At 40.5% G+C, this 15,394-nt stretch overlaps 1 protein-coding gene across 8 annotated transcripts in view; it reads left to right on the top strand.

Moving 5' to 3' along the window:
- The window catches only part of setd5 (SET domain containing 5), a 47,856-nt gene that overhangs the window by 10,327 nt on the left and 22,135 nt on the right, over positions 1-15,394 (top strand). For 4 of the 8 annotated variants that reach the window (XM_088082859.1, XM_088082854.1, XM_042498398.2 and 1 more), the window contains exon 2: positions 11,655-11,910. In XM_088082859.1, the coding sequence (XP_087938985.1) occupies positions 11,840-11,910 (71 nt within the window). In that variant the 5' untranslated portion in view covers positions 11,655-11,839. Of the gene's footprint in view, positions 1-11,654; positions 11,911-13,875; positions 13,954-13,986; positions 14,324-15,394 lie in introns of those variants that run through there. The other 4 variants (XM_088082889.1, XM_088082866.1, XM_088082894.1 and 1 more) reach the window with 2 other exon arrangements.

The raw sequence follows: 15,394 nt of genomic DNA, 5'->3' as shown, positions 1-15,394 counted from the left end.
TACTCTACTACTACAACATTATAGAGGGAGAGACAAGTCTTCAATATTACCTAAAGTTGAAACAATTAATGTACAGACTTCATACTCAAAGTGATAAAACTAAATTCTTTTTGTTTGTTAAAATGTCTTTTTCGTCAATAGGTGCAGGTTTCATCTCGATTTTCTTTTGCAAGTCTGCATTTAAAGTAGGGATGTCATAGGTTAACTGTTAACCGATTAACTGCAGAAACTATTTTTGACACGTCAGTCTATAGGTTAATTGTGCTATTCCTCAATTAACTGTACTGCACCTAGCCTGGGTCTGGTAGGAGCTAGCGGTGGGGCTCATAACTGCTTATACTGCTGTGCAGACCTAACAGGGTTGCTGTGAAAAAATGACGCCCCAGCGAGTAAGCACCTAAATTTCAAGCTCTAAAACCCTTTATCATTTATGACTATCACTGTTAGTTTTCTGTTAACCAAAACTAGCAGTGTAAGCATGATAAGTGCTGCTAACATCTCAAATCAAAACATCTCCCGCAATGAGTATAGTTTTATTTTTGGAGTGGGACTGTTCATTAGGAGAAATGTTGGAATATTTACACTGTTCAGCTGTGCATTGCACAACACTCTTGGAGCACAGAGCGCACTCTGTTCAGACGGAGCAGCAGAACAGCAGGTGTAGTGAAAATAAACTTATCTGTCCATTGTGCTGGGTCCAACAGTTAACTTTCACTCACTGCACCAGCCTCTCCTCTTGTCCATTGATCCGATCAGCTTAGAGTGGATCAACTGATAAATTTTCCATGCTATGTGGTGACTGAAACGCTTCAATCTAATGTGAAGGGATAAAAATAACTCTTGACAAGTTGTGCCTGTGCTGCATTCATGGACCCACATTAATGTCCCTGAATTGAGAGAAGGGGCACAAAATGTTAGCTATTGCTGCATATAAATTCTAATTCTGTGGGGGACGCTGATCTGCCAACCCAAACTTATTCTAGTTTTTGTGTCTTGTGTGTTTTGTTTCTCTTTCTTCTCAGGCTAAAATAGCTTCTGAAATAGTATTTTGTCTATGCAATAATAAGCCACAATGTCTGGTCAGTCAGTTTAATTGCATCCACTGTGGATGATTTGAATTGAGCAGTTGGGAGAGGGAATGTACCCAAAATGTAAAAGTTTGTGCCGTTTTGAACATTGTCCTGTGATTATTGTCTGTGCAGTCATCCTCAGTCTAATAGTTCCACAATAAAACTGGAGGCAGGGAATTTTAATAAAGCATTTCTTGATAACCCAAATTATGAATGTTCATTAAATCTTCCAGGGTCCTGAGCTGGCAAATTGCTGCGGCCCCTTAGATGGAATGTCAACTCTGTTCCCACTGGAAAAACTCAACACTAGCTAGAACTCTGTTAACCAATGGTATGTGGTGTTTGTATTTGTCAGCTCTTATTGAACATTTTTTTATGCATCAGTGGTTTTAAAAAAAGGCGCCTCAAAGGAATAGAGCTAAGCTAGCTCTTTTTCCCCTGTTTCTAGTCAGTATTCTAGGCTAGGCTAACTGGTTGATGGATGTAGCTTCATATTTAACAGACATATATGAGAATGGTATTGATCTACTCATCTTACTCTTGTCAAATGAGTGAATAAGGCTTTAGAATGTTGAACTTTCCCTTTAGGGTAAATGAAGAAAGTGCAGGGTGTAGACCAAGTGTGGAGTATCTGTCTCAATGTCAAGATGTCCAGTAAGGTCATTGAACCAGTTGTGGAATTACTGAGTGTTGAGCTGCCTTTGGCTTTTCCTCCTTTTGTCACTCTCTTTATCTTTGAAGTTTCCCACTACAGAACTGCCCTGCACGCTTATTGTGAATGAGTGTGCTCATGTACACGCTGCCATTTCATTTACTCTTGACTTCAGTGGAGTGTGTTTTTGTGTGTGTTAAGCTACAGCCGAATTGCTAGTGTGAGTGTAAGGTTTCAAAGACATTAAGGTGTTTGTTTTGAACTAATTTCTGTGTAGCTCTGGCTTTATGTTTGGGGCTACTCTTTCTGGAAAATAAATCTCTGGAGTTCAGTTTTTTTGCAGTGTGCTGGCACGTTTTCCTAATTTATACACAGAGTGTTTTTACATGGACGTCAGTAGTCCAGTTATGACTGGGCTTTTGAAGTATGTAAGTTTTGTGTTTGACCATGTCAGTATCATATCCCAATTTCAGGAACCTGGATAAGCCCTTATCCCATGAAGGAGAAACCTCAATATGCTAACCGAAGTACTCAGGAAATAACCAAAATACTGTTACATGTATTGGAGATGGGCAATATATCGATATTGGATCAATCTTGTAACATGAGACAAGATATTCCCTTAGATTTTGGATATGGTAATATTGCAGAGATTGTCTTTTTCTGGTTTTAAAGGCTGCATTACATTAAAGTAATGTTGTTTTCTGAACTTACAAAACTGTTCTAGCTTTTCTATTTAGGGATGCACAATAATATTGGCATTTGGAATCGGCCGATATTGGCTTTAAATTGAAATATTGAAATTGGCCAGTATGCCTATTTCTGCCAGTATGACAGTAAGATTTTTTTTTTTTTTGACCAATGAATGAATATTACATACACTGATAGCCATTGTATCTTATGTTTCAGTCTGCTGGTGGGCCACCATAATAGTATGTCATGTCAGTATGTCATATGATGTTAATTCCACTACAGAAGAGACTTCTCACAAGTGAGTTATTATATACCAGCATGTTGCATATTGGCAAAAAATCCAATATGGTGAATCCTTATATCTATTATTTGCCTTCACCCTGTTAGTCATTATATCTTATTGTATATTTTGTGAAAGCACCATGAGTAGACCCTACAATATTAATAATAATATTAAGTTTGTTTTTTTGTTTTTGTTTTTGTTTTTTCCCATAATGTCATAATATTTGATTTTCCCCATATGGCCCTGCCCTAGCATGTGTACACCTTATCCCAGTACTTGAATGGCTTCAGTCAAGTCAAGTTCCATAAATACGAACAATGGCAGCAGCGAAAGCAGTGAAAACGTGCTGCAGCGATGAGTTTTTTCTTTCAATGATGCAAGAGGCTGCATGTCTCCATCCACTGCCTCCCTGTCATATGCAGTGGTAATGATAGTGACAGGCTGACACTGGCTGAACTGGAGGAAAGTTTTTTTAAGAGTAGTGTAGCTCCCTTCAGGAATAGCTCAGTGTGGGCGTAGTGAGCAGGAGAGAGATTGGCGGTGGATGTGCTCAGAGCAGACAGGTGTTGGCGGTCAAGGCCAGAGTTTACATTAGCCAGTATATGCGTGCTTTTGGCCAGTATTATGTGTAGCTGTCCGGCCAAAATGTATGGTTGGAAACATGCCAAATAGATTTAGAAAATTAATTAATTATTAGAGAATTGAAAAACCTAATATTGTGTAACCTATAGCATAGGCTGTGTTGCCAAGACAACCTAAATATAAACTAATATTATACAGACATTTTATTTGCATATTAATTACCAACAGATCTCTTTGTCAACTGAAGTGTGTCTCTGCCTCTCCAGAGCATACGACACATGCACAGTGGTCACGTTCTTTTAACGTGCTTGGTGTAGTTAGGTGAAGGCATCATGGATCATGTTCTTTAGGAAGACCTCCAACACATCGCAGCTCTTCTGGAAGAACAGACTGGAGGTAGCTTCCCTCCACCACAGCGCGCCAGAATGTGCATAGCGGGCTCTGTATTTAACCAAGATGGCCTCAAGCTGCGGCATTGTGAGCCCAGGCCACAAGCTCAAGATAAAGATCTGCAGCACCATTTTCCATTTTCACCATTTTCGGTGTCGGGACTATTTTTTCCACAAGCAAATCTGTCCGTAAAACACTAGTGTTGTGAACAATATGAATGTCATATTTGATATGATGTAAATGATTATGTGCTTTGTGCACTGAGTCCTTTTTCTCCTTTGCCCCTGCCACAAAACCTGTGATCAGTCACTCTGTTCAACAGACCACTTTTTCATTTAGCTTATTTTCAAGTTTTTTAATTTGAAGTGTTTTATTGCCATTTAAAAGACCATTAAAGGGCCATTCAAATCATATGGTCAGTAGTTGTTCTATATGGCCAGAAGTCTGGAATATTGCTGGCCATATTAGCTGTCAAAAAAGTCTAGCATAAACTCTGATCCAGCAGAAAAGAATTTAGCAGGAACTTTGTCAAGTGGCAGTAACTGTACAGTGAAGTGTTTAATATTTCCTGTCACACTCTCATATTGCCAGTTTGTTTTTGTTAAAATTACAGGTTCCTGCAGTAATCAGTAACGGGGATGCTAGTATTTTTCATGTGTGCTGGGGTATGAATTACCAGATTTCTCTGTGTTCCATGTAAAGATTATATCCTGATTATGATCAAAGCCAGGATAACCCCTAATAACTGGGATACTTATGTCCATGTAAACACACCCAATGTGATTCCAGTGTTACCCCTGTAATTCTACAGGCCTGGTGGGCAGCTAGGCCAACAGGAAATCCTGCCAGGCCAAAAACGTATATATATTTTGTAGGCCAAAAATAATGCCACATGTGCAGTCATTTGAAAATCAGTGATGAGGAATAGTCTCCACTGTTCAGCTGTCATTTTGAGTTGCGCTAGTTTCACTTGCATTTGTTTTTAAGTGTGGGGCTTCGGCCGTCGCAGAACATGGAGCTGCAACCCACAGTGTTGCAAAGGAAGGAAGAGGACAGGTGAGGTGAATGTTACTTGAGTTGCTGACAACTGGGAACGTGATGGACAATTAAAGCAAGTGCCATGGGCTTCAACTTATAACGTTCTATGAATGTTTGTGCAAGTTGAATCGTTTCAATGGATAATAAAATCATGAAGAAACTTGTGATTCACACCCTCCCATCTCTAATCTGAAATACAGTTTGCAGGCGGCAGTTATTTTAACCAGCCATGACAATGTAGCCACCTCGTGTGTGTGTGTGTGTGTGTGTGTGTGTGTGTGTGTGTGTGTGTGTGCGTGTGTGTATGTGTGTGTGTGTGTGTGTGTGTGTGTGTGTGTGTGTGTGTGTGTGTGTGTGGGGTCATGGTGAAATGTGTTCCAGGTGACACCAACTGTAGCAGGGACTACCACAGAAGCATTTTTGAGTGTGTTTATATGTCTTCATAGGTGTTTGCATGTCTGTTTGTCTGTTGACAGACTTGTCAGTGATCACAACCGTGTGAAATGCAGTTACGAAACTGTATAGGTGTGTAGTTGAGATCAAAATAAAGGCAGACAATGGAGCTGGGTTTTGGCCATGTAAGGGGGCCGGAAGTAAAGGGATAGCAAGTACCCTCCAATTATTTATCAGTTGCTTGTCCAAATCAACACGAAGCACTCCTCTCGTCAAAAATTAGATCCATGGCATAGTATTAAAATGATGAGAAAATGTCACTTTTAAAGCTAGTTTTCCTCTTACTCCCATTATTTATCACTTCTCGTCTGTAGTTTGGGCCTGTGTGTGTAATTTGTAAAAATAATTCTTTCTTTCTTTCTCTCTTGCCAAATCAGTGGTGAAGATCACCAGAGCAAATACCAGGATTTCCATTGTCATTACCATGGAAAACAACAAGCTGGTTTCCATTAAACCTCAAATTGCGCATATTGAAATTGCAAATATTAAAATATGCATTATGCAAACACGTCAATTTTGAAACAAATCCCTTTTATCACTAAAAAGTGTTTACACCCGCATGAGGTGGTATTTCAAGCGATTCAAAAAAGCCATATTTCTTAAAACTGCAAAGGAAACACTTGGTTTTTGAAGGTCACATGATGCTATGACTATGTGCTTGTGAGCAGGAACTGGCTCCCTCACGATGCAGCAGGGGCTACAAGAGATGTTGTTGCATCACATAACTCTACAAAAGTTGAGCAGATCATCTAAAAGATCTGAATCCACAATTCCTCTGTGAAATTGCGGACTATCAGCTCCCAGATATCCCTCATACATGGCCGCTCCCACGTATAAGGAGCTTGCCTTTCCATATTTCACACCCCTACGTGGCCTTGGATTTGAAATAATGACGGCTAGTACAGTGGCTGCAATAGAAATAAAGCTGCTAATGTTTTGAACATCCATCACCATGCTTCTTGGAATGTTATCACCAGAGGAGAAGTCCCAGAACATCACTCAGTGGAAACAGTCATCTCGCAATTGTGTTTTATCAACATTCTGAAAATATTGCTTAAGTTTTTGTGAAAATCTGTAATGGAAACCTGCCATGTTGACCTAATTACACCTACTCTGAGTCATTGTTAACTGAATCATTATGATTCACTATTAACTCTGTGTGTGTGTGTGTGTGTGTGTGTGTGTGTGTGTGTGTGTGTGATGTGTCTATTTTTGGTTGTTTGGCATGTTATTTAATGCTTACAAAGCTTGCCGTGCTGGGGTCTGTTCATACAAGGTGTGGCATTTTCTATGTCTGTGCCTTTAAATTGCTGTACATGTGCTCCTGTGGTTGGATTTGTTTGTCCCTTTTTATGTGAATTGCACTCACTATATTAACCCACAGATACATTTTGTTATTAACGGATAATCAAATAGCTTATTTCAGATCGGTATGCACGTCTGCCAGTGCTCAACAATGTCGGAACGCCAGTGTGTTTCAAAAGATAAAGCAGGGAAGGGAGAGAGTTATGTGAAAGATGATAAGAGAGAAAGAGAGAGGGTCTCCTTTGCTGTTCATTTTGTGTGTATGTCCCTCCCCCTTGGACTTGTCTCCAAAATGGCCTCTGTTCTAGTGGAAGTGAAAAGACTTTGTTGAGCCTGCTGGTAATTTGAGCCCAGTATTCATAGCCAGAGGAACGAACAAGGAAGGGAGGGAGGGAGGTAGTGAGGGAGGAGGAGGGAGCGAGGTAAAGAAAGGCTTTCCTTCTTCGTATGGAATTTACCTCCCTAGTTCACCGTCTGGTTCTTTTGGAAGAGGCCCAAATAGTGACTCCCTTTGTGAGTTAGGTAGGAGTGAGGTGGCTATTTCTGTGAAGCAGCGATCAGAGGGATTCAAGAAAAAGGCTGTGGATGGGGCACCATGGGATCCACTTCATGCCATCATGTCTAAGTATATTACAAACTCGTGTTACCCTTCCATGCCCCATTTCATGCCATTCTCTTCTCAATGGATTTAACCCTTTGAAACCTCAGCAAATTAACTTGATTTCTTTCAAAAATGTGGAAAGAAGGGCAAGAAAATAAGAAATGACACAAAAAATAGCAAGACATTAGTAAAAAGTACAAGAAAATAACCCGAAAATTGGTGGGGGAAAAATGATATTAAAAAGAAAGAAAAGAAATGGAGGAAAAAAAACAAGGAAATGACTCGGGGAACGTGCTTAAAAACATATAAACCTAATTTCATATATGTAACTGATGCTTTCAAATGTAGTTTTCCCTAGCTTTTTTTCTTCTTTCCTTAGACATTTTTCACTACCTTTTATAAAGTTGTTTCTAAATCTAATTATTTCTTGCAGTTTGTGGAAAATTTCAAACCAAGTTAGTGTTACAAAATTTTGGGAAAAAATCACACCAATTTGCTCAGGTTCAAAGATTTAAATACTTTTGGAAGGCACCTGAAAGCAGCAGTAGAGCAGTGGCGTCACTCCAGGTTTAAAAGGGGTTAATGAGTCATGCTGAGAGAGGAGCAGGCCTTGAGTAACCACAATGTTAATTCTATCCTGTAACCTAAATGTGCCGTCAAGTATCTGACTCTGAATGCCCTCACCTATGTGTCTCTGTTCTCACTGAGTTGTAGCAAAATGTTCTGCTTCTGTAACCAAACGCCAGCTGACATTTCTTGTTGCTACCTACCAGTGTGTGTATCCAGCTGGACGGGGGTGACATTCTCTGTTTGTCAGTGAGCACGGTTGAACTGACCTTGACATTACTGAAAGTCCCCTGCCTTGCTGTGGTTGCCCTGGTGCTGGAGAGCGAGGGCAGCAGTCGCTGTCGCCAGGGGACCGCGACAGAAATGTCATGCATCCTGTCGCTGTGGCTCTAGTAAACCAGCCTGTACTTGAATGTTAGGGTTGTTTTTGTTTTTTTGTTGTGTGAGACGCTTTGCCTTTTTGGAAACGTGTAGCGGTGAATCCGATCACTTTGGTGTACGTGAGGTAATGTATTTGCATGTGTTTGCCCAGAGAGTGACCTTGCTATAAGCCAAATCCTCTCCTCAGCGCGTGAACGGAGCACAGGAGGGCCTGCTCCTCTTCCTGCAGCCGTGGCTGCTGCTGTCTTTGGCTCTGCGTCTGGCTAGGCGAGCGAGCGAGGCGGGGAGGATTGGGAGGAAGAGAGAGCGATGAGAGCAGAGGAGTGTGGGTCAGTGTTTCAGCAGAGTGTGGTCACATGACAAGAGGGCTGGGCCTCATGTTGGATGACTCACCCCTCCAGGCGTCTGGGAGGAAGGCGCCTCCTGCTGGTTCCCTTCATTAGTGCATGCTAATGGGAGGCTGAGTGTGAGCAGAGCTGTAAAGCCCCTGGTTGTTTTTCTGCTCTTTGAATAACCTCCTCTTCCTGCTGGAAGCCTCTGTGTGGATGAGAGACATGCTGTCACACCATGTCCATATCCAGTTATCAGTTAAGAAGCCGGGGTATGAAAGCTCTCTGCTGCTCCTCACATAAAAGACTTCATTGTCACCATGAGTCAGCAAAATTTGGTTCTTCATTAGGAATGTAAGGATGGTTTCACTGTGTCACTGTTCAACTGAGACAGCTGTTGTGACCTCTAGTAAAAGAGCTCTGCTGACATGGAACAGAGTGCTTCCATCTCTGAACGGGCCCTCATTTTCTGTTAGTCATTTCCTCATCAGTCACCCAATTGTGTCTGACAAGTGACGATCTAACAGGTCATTTAGGGTTAGAGCTTTTTAAAATGCAGTTTGTGGAATTACTTGAATAATAGTCGGTGAAATGGATGATAAATATCAACCTTTTAGTAAGCTGTTCTTCATTTTTCATATGCACCTGTCCTCAAGGAGGCCTCCTGTTGAAATAGCTTGCTGCTACTCTGTTCCAAATTCATTTTCAGTTTTTTTTTGGGTTTCCAGTGTAACAGGCAGATATATATTTTTTAGATGTTAGAGGACAGGCGATTAGTAGGGCTATGCATCTTCACTGGTCTCACGATTCGTTTTGATTATGATTATCATGTCAAATGATTTGATTCAATTCCATGATGGATTGCATCCTCAATTTTCTGTATTAATGCACGTGGCTACTTTTTTTTGTCAGTAAGTACAAGCAGTCAGATAAATATTAACTCCACTTTTTAGTATTTAAAAATGTCTTTACAAATCAGATTGAAATTCCACAAACAAAACTAATGCCTGTGCAGTCTAGTTGCCGCTTCTAGCAACTGTCTTTTGTTCGTAGTAAGTAAATAAATGTCCTGAATGTGGCAAACATCACAAACATCACAACAGCCAACAACAGGAGTATTTACAACGGTAAATAGTTAATTGGCATCACATTTTTAAGAAGTTAAATTAGTTAGACTAGTAGTGCAGTGTACTTGATAAAAGAAGATACTTTTATGTTAGCATGAATGTTTAAACATTAGATTAACGGTTGCTACCAGTACTTTTGAACTGTAGACTTTAATTGTTCAGCTGCAGCCAGAAAATCATCAACCCAATGGTAATCTATTGAGTGGATGGTAGATTTTGGAATCCACTAGCCACAATATGGAACATGGAATATTGCCAAAAACATTTGTTGTTTACAATCAGGGTTGGAAACTGACAGAAGGACAGCTAGTTAAAGGTGGGCTCCGGTAATTATATCTGTCTCATGATGTGTTTAAGTGTAATTCATGAAAAAGTTAGTTTTGGTTAGAAAGTTGAATAAATACAGCTATTTGAAGGAGAAATTTGTTGATGTTTTCACAGCAAGAGAGGGAATCATATCTAGTAAAAGGGCCTTTGAAGCTGTTTTTTATTTACTTAAAAAGATTTTTATACATTTGTATAATTAAATTTTGTGCTCATTCAAAGATAGTCTAATGAAGGGCTGAATGACTTTAGAACAGTTTCTTTACAATTTCGAGTTCTCTTTTTCACAGGCATAAAAAGGTGAATAAATACATGACCAATATAAAATTTAACGCAGTGTCAGCCATCAGCCAAATTGTTATTTGAAACATCGGTGTCAGGACAGAATTTCACTATTGGTGCATCCTTATAGACAACAGCCTTTCAAGGCAAACACTTAGACATTTCAGAGCAGGAAGGGCACAGGAGAAATTAATGACATGACTAACAACAGCATTCCATGTAGTTTCAGTTCCAGCTCCCTGGTATTGTGCATGCTGGCTCATTTGAATGGTTCACTGGTACACTATTAGTAGCTAATCTGTGCTTTTCCTGCTATGACAAATTAAAATCTCTGCCAGATGTTATGATTTGGTTCCTCCCATACTGCAGATACAAAGCGGTCTTTAAAACATTGAATGAAATGCAGTTCTATTATTTGATGCATTTAATTAATATGTCATTTTTTTTCAATTTACACTTAAAGGCTAGTGCCTATTCTGGCTGTCTATTCACTGTATGTATATGATACCGCCTTCAGTTTACCCCGGAGGTCAAAGCTGGGAATGACGTCACACCCGTGTTGATTGCATTCCAGTACAGTCAGAAAACCAAGATGTTGTTAGCATTTCCAGTTTACGCCAGGTCAGTCATTTCTAGAGATACCAGTTGTTAATGCATTGAGGTGTATTTTGCGCAAACACTGTAGCAACATGTCCACAGACAGAAATTGAACAGGACTGTGTATACGACTGTTTAAGTGAGACACAAATAAGACAAAAGTGCTAATAAATAGCATATTACTGTTGCTTTCACTGCTGTGGATGCACAGAGCAGCTATCTTGGATTTTGAGGAAATTGTGTCTTTTCAACACAAATGGAAAACAATGTAATCTTTGTATTTCCTCATCTCTGTGACAGAGAGAGACTTGAAACTCATTACGCGTGATGTGTGAAACGGTGCAACGTGTCGAAGCACTTTACATGAATCCACGTATTAACGTAACCAATTACGTCGACGCGTTGCCCCAGACTTAATGTCCACCTCTCTAGCCCAAAGCATGTCATCAACTCTTTTTTCCACGTTACTAGTGATGGTGGGTTTTTTTCCAACACACATTTTCTGGAAATTATTACATTTTTGCATGCTACAAGGTTGCTGATTCATCACAAAGCATTCCTCCATGAAACAAACTAACAGGGAGATAGAACAACTTTCAGAGCGCTCCTGACCCTAAAAACTGGTTCTCAGTTGCTCATGCTATGTCATGCTTTAATGGTTGCTTTTGTTTTGCTCTTATTTTATTTTAAAGGGTCACTTTTATGTCTTCAGAATTGGTTCAGCCAATTATTGAATTTATTATGTCAGATGTAGCCTAAATAAATGTGACATCAATCCAAAATGCATCAATCACACTGTTAAAGACACAGTGCCCGTAAAGTGCAGGTTTTTTACATCATATCACATGACCTGCTGAGTCATGTAACAGGCAGTCTGCAGGCTGTGTGTGAGTGGATAACTAACGCCTGTCTGTCTGTTGCTCTCTCTCTCTCTCTCTCTCTCTCTCTCTCTCTCTCTCTCTCTCTCTCTCCCTCCTCAGGTCCCCCATGACCGTGAGCCGTGGGCTACGGCTCAGCGGCGCCCCACCTCTAGAGTGGTCCGTTGCTGTAGTTGGGACCCTGTGATTCCTCTTCTCACCTCTCCTCCTCCTCCCCCATCCTGTCCCTCCCTCCCCTCCCCTCCTCCCCTCTTCCCCCCCTCCCACGCGTCGCTGTGCTGGACGTCATGAGCATAGTAATCGCGCTGGGAGTCACTACACCTGAAACGTCTTACTCAGATATGGCTGCTGGATCAGAGTAAGTACTAAGTACCAGCTGGGTGGGACTCAAACCGCTGCACCCTCATCTTAGTTTATTTACAACCAGTCTTTTTTTCACCATCAGTTCTTCCTGATCCAGCATTTAACCCTCCTGCTTACTTGCTGATATCTGTGGATGTGGCAACACTGCTCAATCAAAACAAGTGTCACAGGTTGTAAACAAACTTCCTGTTTAACCTGACTATCTACTGCGGCTTAATAGCTGCTGTAATGCAGCCATTAATGTGGATGTAAATAAAAATGAATGAAACTGCACAACGATGCAAACAAAGGTGAATTTTAAAGAGGCACCTGGAACACACTGCATGCGTGAGCAGTGCGTGACGGCAATCTCGCTGAACTGCAGCTTGTTGCACACTCGAGTGTTCACGCTGGACGCGCTGTTATTGTGACGCTTCTGCAGGGCTGTCTGCTGATGTGAGTTTTGTATTTCCACATTTATAAGTATATATTCCACTAATTTATGAAGTTGTGCAAGCTCCTGCATTGTCAACAACACAGTCCTGCAAATGTTTCACAATAGAATGCCTTGTGTCAACAACTGATGGGTTTCTGTTGACAGAGACGCTGTCAGAAGACTTTTATTTTAAAATGGAAGCAGGAAAGTTTGAGTAAAACTGTTATATTTGTATTTTCTCATCTCTGTGAAAGATAGACATTGAAACTAATAAAAAGGGGTTTAGACTCAACATAGTTATCAAAAGACTTTTAGCTGTCTATTTCTGCTGACAAGTGTTTGCAGTATGCTAAAAAAGTTGGCGAGCCAAAGTTTCTTGAGATGTGCTGCGGCTGACAAGCAGCTGAGATGTGCCTGACCAGTGCTGCTCACGCAGGCAGTGTAGCTGCTCTCCGTTTGTTGGTATTGATGATATTCGGGGTTTAGACCGGGAAGTCCTCCACTGGCAATTTCTTTGATAAACAAGCTCTATTTTGATGCATTTTATGCACCCTGTCATCGTACTAATGTCAAGTACAAAACAAAAAATCCCTTTGTGAATCAGTTTATTTTCATTATGAGTAAGAAAATGGTTGTAGGGCCACTCAGCACCCTTTTGGGGGGCAGATTTGGCTAATGGCCTCAAGCTGAGTATCACTGCATTACAGGTTTGGTGTCAGTAACCTCACAGGATTTTTGAGGATGTGACAGGGATCCCTGGCCAATGAAAAATAGTTGAGTCCTTTAGAAAAGAAGAACAGTTGTGATAATAGGTTCCAACCCATCATTCCATCATTAAAACTACTCTTTCACCTAAAGCAACACAATATGTTCAAGGTTTAACCTCAATGCCTTTTTTACTTTGCTCAGTGGGCAAGTTGGTCAGAAAATCTACTTGCTTAAGATCAAATTTTACATGCCCGTATGCAAATCATTTTATTCATTAGCATTTATCAAATAACCACAAAGAGATGCCTTTGTAAAACACCCACATTTTATCCACCTTTCTCTCAAACGTTCGACTAGCTGTGTAATACATAGTTGGATCTATTCCCGCATCCTCTAACACCACCCCACTAAACTCCTGTTTCCAGAATAATTCAAATAATTGCTTGCACTTAAGCTTATAAACTTTGCCTAAACCCACCGACATTTTCTTGCAATGGCCGGATCAGTATTGTGCATGTATAACTATTAACAGAGAAGGAAGCTATGCAGCTCACTTCTTAGCTATCTCCATCGTCGCTTTGAAAATAAAAATGTGTTGAAGCTTTTTTTTGCCATTTTCCCAATTAGGAGGCAAATGAATCGCTAGATTAATCACCCAACATGGCTTTTTACTTGCCCCAGGCAGTCCTTATTGTTGAGCCCTGCTGTCCATGCAGTGTTACTGGACTCTCCCCTTTGTACACATTTCTTTACAGCTGTAGCACCTTGGGTTGTGATAAATATGCTTCCTTCCACTATCCTGTCAGCAGTTTTCTGTCTTCTCCACAATATCTGCAGGAGAGACCCGAAGAGATGGGAAGTGCAGTCCGCCAAAGACTAAACTTTACCAGACAGAAATAAAGGAAAGGAAATACAGTATGTGATGCTTCAGTCAGGGTGGTTGCACATGAACTCAAATCTGTCTAAACAGAAGCAATGTAACACTCAGTACGTTTACATGATGTTAGAAAAAGTCAAATTATTGTGTTAGTCCGCCTAAAACTGGACTTTAAAAATACATGTAAACATGTTAGTCCACCTGAAATGGAACTTAATTCATTTTCTCAATCTGACTAAAACACCCAAATAATCTGACTGGAAGTCGAGCTATTCTGTCATGTAAACACCTCAGTTTGACTGTAACTGGTGTTCTGCCTGAACTCCTAGTTGCCATGCCTGCCTCCCTTGGTGGTTTGGGATAGGGACTGTCAGTCACTTATAAGGGGGAAGGAGTCCTGCAAAAAGGGTAAGGCATTAAAAAAATGTAAGCATTTAGGAGGGACTTGTGTTTATATTTTTAGCTTAGGTGAGGACATATAACTTGAACAAGTAGTGTTTTATATTCATTTTTGATAAAAAAAGTCACACCCCCCTCCTCTGATCAATAAAGTACAGTCCCACAACACCGGCACAGACACTAAACGATGCTCTGCTGTTTACGGGGCCTGCAGCAAAACATCCTTCAGCCCCCTAAAAATAATCCACATCAGTTTAAGTGTTGACTATACTTGAATATTTGCTCCTCTTTAGCTTCCACAGCAGCTGATGGAGGCAGTGGTAGAGCAGCAGCTCCACTGTTCAATGGAGTAAAATGACTGTTTTCTCTGTGCAGTCTGCTGTTTTTGATATAACAGCTTCAAATCCCCGTCAGTGAGAGCTGTCTTACAGCAAGGTCAAGCTGTGAAAATATTCTAAATATAGTGTACACCTATACTGATGCTGATTTTTAGGTGGCTTAAAACTAATCAATGAAGACAGAGTTTACTCAGAGCTGTTTGGGTTTATGTTCATGACGTGGCAGTTTTCTATCACAAAGTTATTGTAAATAAACATTTGTCATTGTGATTGGGTTTGTATCAGAGACTGTATAAATAATACAGGTTTATTGCACCTACCTGAAATGGGGCATATCTCCACCTGTGTGGTGGAGTCGGACATATTTCCGTTAATAAATAGATTCTCCCCGGCTGCACGTACGCTCGGGAAAGGACAGTAGTCCAGTTAAACGGCCTAATAGAGTTATAACCGTGTCTCCAATAAACTACATGTAAACGTACTGACTGACTGTCTTGTATGGGGCTGGACAATGAACAAGTACCATTACTGGCATTATATCTGCCCCATCAAGCATTTCAGATTCAGAAGTTTTAGTTCTCACCGTTATTTTATTCTTATTTACCAGAAAATATACAAGGCTGTGGGAACTTAATTGGAAACTATCACAACCTCTTACTTGACATTGAACAGTCGCACTCGTGTGCAGTGTGTAACAGGCCTGTGCTGCTATTTCTTATGCTAAATATAAAGAAACAAATGG

The sequence above is a fragment of the Plectropomus leopardus genome, chromosome 2, assembly GCF_026936395.1.
Source record: "Plectropomus leopardus strain MGB_pleo_1.0 chromosome 2, ASM2693639v1, whole genome shotgun sequence".
Taxonomy (NCBI): domain Eukaryota; kingdom Metazoa; phylum Chordata; class Actinopteri; order Perciformes; family Serranidae; genus Plectropomus; species Plectropomus leopardus.
This window is presented reverse-complemented; position numbering and strand designations above follow the sequence as displayed.